This window comes from Tachysurus vachellii, chromosome 22 (genome assembly GCF_030014155.1).
Source record: "Tachysurus vachellii isolate PV-2020 chromosome 22, HZAU_Pvac_v1, whole genome shotgun sequence".
Lineage (NCBI taxonomy): Eukaryota > Metazoa > Chordata > Actinopteri > Siluriformes > Bagridae > Tachysurus > Tachysurus vachellii.
In genome coordinates, this window is record NC_083481.1 from 1,617,501 (window position 1) to 1,622,500 (window position 5,000).

At 43.1% G+C, this 5,000-nt stretch overlaps 1 protein-coding gene across 1 annotated transcript in view; it reads left to right on the forward strand.

Annotated features, from left to right (window-relative positions):
- The window catches only part of megf6b (multiple EGF-like-domains 6b), a 65,895-nt gene that overhangs the window by 41,301 nt on the left and 19,594 nt on the right, over window positions 1–5,000 (forward strand). The window contains exons 11-20 of the mRNA XM_060858601.1: window positions 522–659; window positions 765–890; window positions 2,232–2,354; window positions 2,456–2,605; window positions 3,655–3,786; window positions 3,887–4,015; window positions 4,161–4,289; window positions 4,448–4,582; window positions 4,703–4,837; window positions 4,916–5,000. The exon at window positions 4,916–5,000 is cut by the window's right edge and continues 41 nt beyond it. Coding sequence (XP_060714584.1) covers window positions 522–659; window positions 765–890; window positions 2,232–2,354; window positions 2,456–2,605; window positions 3,655–3,786; window positions 3,887–4,015; window positions 4,161–4,289; window positions 4,448–4,582; window positions 4,703–4,837; window positions 4,916–5,000 — 1,282 coding nt within the window. The remainder of the gene's footprint in view (window positions 1–521; window positions 660–764; window positions 891–2,231; window positions 2,355–2,455; window positions 2,606–3,654; window positions 3,787–3,886; window positions 4,016–4,160; window positions 4,290–4,447; window positions 4,583–4,702; window positions 4,838–4,915) is intronic.

Genomic DNA, 5,000 nt, shown 5'->3' on the forward strand with positions numbered 1-5,000 from the left:
ACAAACATCAGGTGTTTCTTTAAAATTGCTTTTTCTCTAAACGTTTTGTCTAACTGACCCATGTTCTAAATGATGTACTGTGTAAGATGTTTATTTCCAGTTTACACTACAGCGCTGTCGTGTTCTGGATTCTGATTGGTCAGAAGGTATTGATTACGTGTCTGTAGCAGAAGCTCTGACAGCGGAGCAGTTGCACCTCACCGCTTTATTTTAATGCTCTTGCTCTAGTTGAGAGTGTTAGCGTTTCCGTAGTAACAGATCATTCACAGGGATTGGAATTATTTACATAATTAATATTCCATAAAGACGTATTTTCTGTATTTTTATTTGAAGTTCATTTAACTTGATGCACAACTGTGAATGTGATTATAAACGGAGAAAAAGTACAAAACGAATAATAAAAGGAAATTTGCGGAATGCTGTAACGTGCCGTGAAACCGCCCTAATAACATGATTAAAATGGTCTGATCAGTTAATTCAGTGTGTGTGTGTGTGTGTGTGTGTGTGTGTGTGTGTATTAGGGATTGAGATGGAGATTGTCAACAGCTGTGAGACTAATAACGGCGGCTGTTCTCATCACTGTGAGCACAACTCTAACGGCCCCGTGTGCAGCTGTAACCAAGGCTACCGGATCCATGACGACCTGAAGACGTGTATCGGTACAAATAAAAGCACAGCTGACCCTGAACATGCTGAATCCTTCGTCTTTAATGATTAGATAATTGTTGCAGTGCTCTGAAAATGTTTGTTCTGCTTCTTTTTAGACGTAGACGAGTGTGTGGTGGACGGCAGCTCGTGTTGTGAGCAGGACTGTATGAATTACCCAGGAGGCTACGAGTGCTACTGTGCCGCAGGCTACAGGCTCGACTCGGACGGCTGCAGCTGTGACGGTGCGTGTTGCCTTGAAATCCACCGAGACACCACGGAGCATTGTGTTGATTTTTTTTATTTCACATTGTGTTTTGTCGTACTTCAGTCTGATGATTTACACAGTTATGACCATCCATATCTTCGATATTATTTGAAATTGTTAGACGCTTTATTATTGTCTTTAAGACTTGTCCTGAGACACAAGTGATCCTGACTCCTTCTGCACTTCCGAAGACGGTTGCTGTAGATGATCTTCCTTGGTTTGCTTTAGGTTCAGGCTCAAATCTCCATCATTGAGTTCAGAAATGACTCTGATGTAGTTGTTCATTACCCCTTTTTCCACCAGAAAGACCCGGGTGCTGGTTCAGAGCTAGTGCTGGTGCTGGTTCAAAGTTGGTTCCTCTGGCGAACCTTCTAAGAACCGGTTTGCCTTTCCGTCGTTTAGAGAGCATCACAGAGCCGAGTCTGACGTCACTGTATACGTGTCACGTTACACAGCAACGTTAGCGCAGCAGCGACAAACACAAACACAACATCAACAATGGCGGATGTTGCTTTACTGTTAATTCTCATGGCTTTGTGAACCTACATTAACATCCAAACGCGGCGAATCCAACGTGTACGTGCAGCTCCATGTAATCTGTATAAACGGAGGTTGTTATCGAGAAAGTACATAACGTTATTTTATAATTAACACAGAAAAAAAGTTAGCCTTAGCATGTAGCTACTTACTATCGTGTGCTGATAATTGATCATATTTCGGTAAAGTAAAAGTGTATTAAACATTAGTATACTTACATTATCAAATGCGCTAACAGTAGCCCCGCCCCCAGGCACTAATAGTAGCCCCGCCCCCAGCCCCACCCACAGCCCTTGACACAAGCAGTTCTTAAGTCTAGACCAGCAATGTTTTGGTGCTACTTAAGAACCACTTTTCCTGGTTCAGAGCCGGTGCTTTGGCTGTCGAAAAAGAAAGAACTGGTTCTAAATTAGGCTCCGAACCTGCACCCAAACTGCCTCGGTGGAAAAGGGGCATTAGTGCTTCTGTTTACACAGTTGCACTTTTTTATCATACAGTACACAGCTGGAGATGGGCTGCTTGAGTCTTGAGGTTAAATGTAGGATTGGTGTTAATGGATCCCTTCTAGCACCAGATGAAGCGATTCTATTCAGTCTTTGATCCAAACCTGGGTCAAGTTCTATTTAAAGTTGTTTGTAATTTGTTCCCTTATTGATTTCCGTCGGCATCAAGTTCTCCATAATCATCCTTATACTTCAGTGGAAGAGTTTCGACACTTAACGAGTTTTCAGATTCCTCCAATAAATGTTTAAACGTTTATTATCGCACCGTGTGTGTACAGATATAGACGAGTGTCTGGCTGAGAACGGCGGCTGTGAACACGAGTGTCAGAACAGCGCCGGTTCCTTCAAGTGTTCCTGCACACCAGGATACGGTCTGAACACGGACCGTCGCTCCTGTACCTGTGAGAATCTGTTACTGCTTCTGACCGTCATGTCCTTCATTCAACACGTCTACAGTCATGTAACATAACGTGTGTGTGTGTGTGTGTGTGTGTGTTTTCAGGGCTGGACAAAACAGTTCTCCACACTGGTCAGGTGAAGGAGACCTGGCTGTTAAATCTTATCAAGGATTCCTCACAGCTGGAGCTCTATGATGATTACGAGGATGATGAAGGAGAGCTGCGTGCTGAGAACACACTGACAGAGAAATTCGGTTAGATGGTGATCTTCTCCTGATCTTCAGATGTGTGGAGTTACACGTGATCCAGTTGTGCGCTAAAGGGAAAAGGAGTAACGTTTTTGGTTGTTAGTGTGGAATCTTGTGATATTCGGCTGTCTGCATACGAACAGATCAGATCCTGTGTAGAACCTCAGGCTTGTTCTGGAGGAAACCCTGAAAGCTCTTGTATTAAAAACACAGCCAGGGTTCCACAGACAACTCGGGTATGAACACGTGAGGAACGTGTTTCAGTGCCATTTTGTTCCTACTTTATGTGGCCATGTTAGTTCATCTGCAGTGGTGTTACTGTAAGGACCAAAAAACACTTCACTGTGAGAAGTTTTCTAAAAACTCTGATGTTTTATAACCAGCTTTACATAATTACATAATACTTAAAATCCACAGACTGAGTGATTCTACTTGGTCAGATGTACAACTCCGTGATGTGTGACATGTCCTTAATAAGACATTAATAAGCACTTTTTTCAATTCATATTTGTTCAGTTAAACTAAATATAATTACCTCATGAAACTAAACAGCCAATCAGGTTCCAGTATGCAAATAAAGGCCACGTGTATCAGGCTTACCAGGAAAAGTGGGTGTGGTTTATGTAAATTCATATTTGCATGAAGATAAACAGTTCATTGTTTTGTTGTCTATGTGTCATTATAATGGTTTTATACTTTTGGGTAAATAAAAGGCTGAATAGTTAAATGATGACTTTTATACTTTATTCTAGTTTTCAAACCTGCATTAATACTAACTCTCTCTCTTTCTTTCTCTCTCTCTCTCGCTTACTCTCTCTCTCTCTGTCTCTCTCTCGCTTACTCTCTCTTTCTCTTTCTCTGTCTCTCTCTCTGTCTTTCACTCTCTCGCTCTCTCTTTCTCTCTGTCTCTCTCTCTCTTTCTCTGTCTCCCCCCTCTCTCTTTCTTTCTCTCTCTCTTGCTTTCTCTCTTGCTTTCTCTCTCTCTCTCACTCTCTCTCTCTCTCTCTCTCTCTCTCTCTCTGTCTCCCCCACTCCCTCCTTCTGATTGTCCTCAGTGTGTTTGAACGACACTTTCGGCTTGGACTGCAGTTTGTCCTGTGACGACTGTATAAACGGAGGAGTGTGTAACACACACCGAACTGGATGTGATTGTCCTGAAGGTTGGACAGGAATCCTCTGCAACCAGAGTGAGTTCTTATGGACAGAACAATTCAAAGCCACACCCACATTTGTGTCATTGTGTGTATACATATCTGACGTGTGTGTGTGTGTGTGTATGTGATGCAGCTTGTCCTGAGGGTTGGTTTGGCAGAAACTGTTCATCCCAGTGCAAGTGTGAGAACGGTGGTGTGTGTGATCCGGTGACTGGAAGCTGTCGCTGTCCACCAGGAGTCAGTGGAGAACGCTGTCAGGACGGTCAGTTAAAAACACACACACACACACAACATGACACCAGTTTAATAATTCTGTATTTATTACTAATTACATTACTATTATTATTTGTTATGAATCTTTTATTTACGACTTGTGACTTTTATTTTAATGATTTTTTTTCCCTCAGGATGTCCTAAAGGTCTGTATGGAAAGCAGTGCAATAAGAAATGTAACTGTGCCCATAACGGACGATGTCATCGCACATACGGTGCGTGTCTGTGTGACCCGGGACTGTACGGACGCTTCTGTCACCTGCGTGAGTATCCCATCATCATCATCATCATCATCATCATCATCATCATCATCTGGGTTCGATTCAGGGTCAATTTATTTATAATTAATTTTGTTTTATGTTAAAAAGTGACAGGATTCTTCCCCTTCTGTTGTTTACATCTTCTGTGTCTCGTTCCATAGCGTGTCCTAAATGGGTGTTTGGACCCGGCTGCTCAGAGGAATGCAAGTGTGTCCAGGAAAACACTCTGGAGTGCCATCGGAGATCTGGCACCTGCTCCTGCAGGCCTGGGTATCAGGGTGAAAAATGTGAGAAAGGTCAGAGTCGTAGAGAGAGAGCTGCGAGAGAAGGATGTACACACTTTATTTTGTGTTTATTGTGTTATTGTTGGTTTATATTCCTCAGGGTCTGATATATGTGTGTGTGTGTGTGTGTAGAGTGTGATGTAGGCTTCTATGGTCATGGCTGTGGTCAGAAGTGTTCCTGTCCGTCGGGGGCAGCGTGTGACCCTGTGACTGGAGTTTGTCAGCGTCAGTGTCCGGCTGGTAAAACAGGAGAAAACTGTGATGAAGGTGAACATCACACACTACTGGAGTAAATAATACACACATTAGTGTTAGCACTGTTTGTACCGTGTGCTCTGTTCTTAGATTGTACACATGGGAGCTTTGGGATTGGCTGCTCTGAGTCATGTGACTGTTCAGGCGCTCCATGTGACAAGGCGAGCGGTCAGTG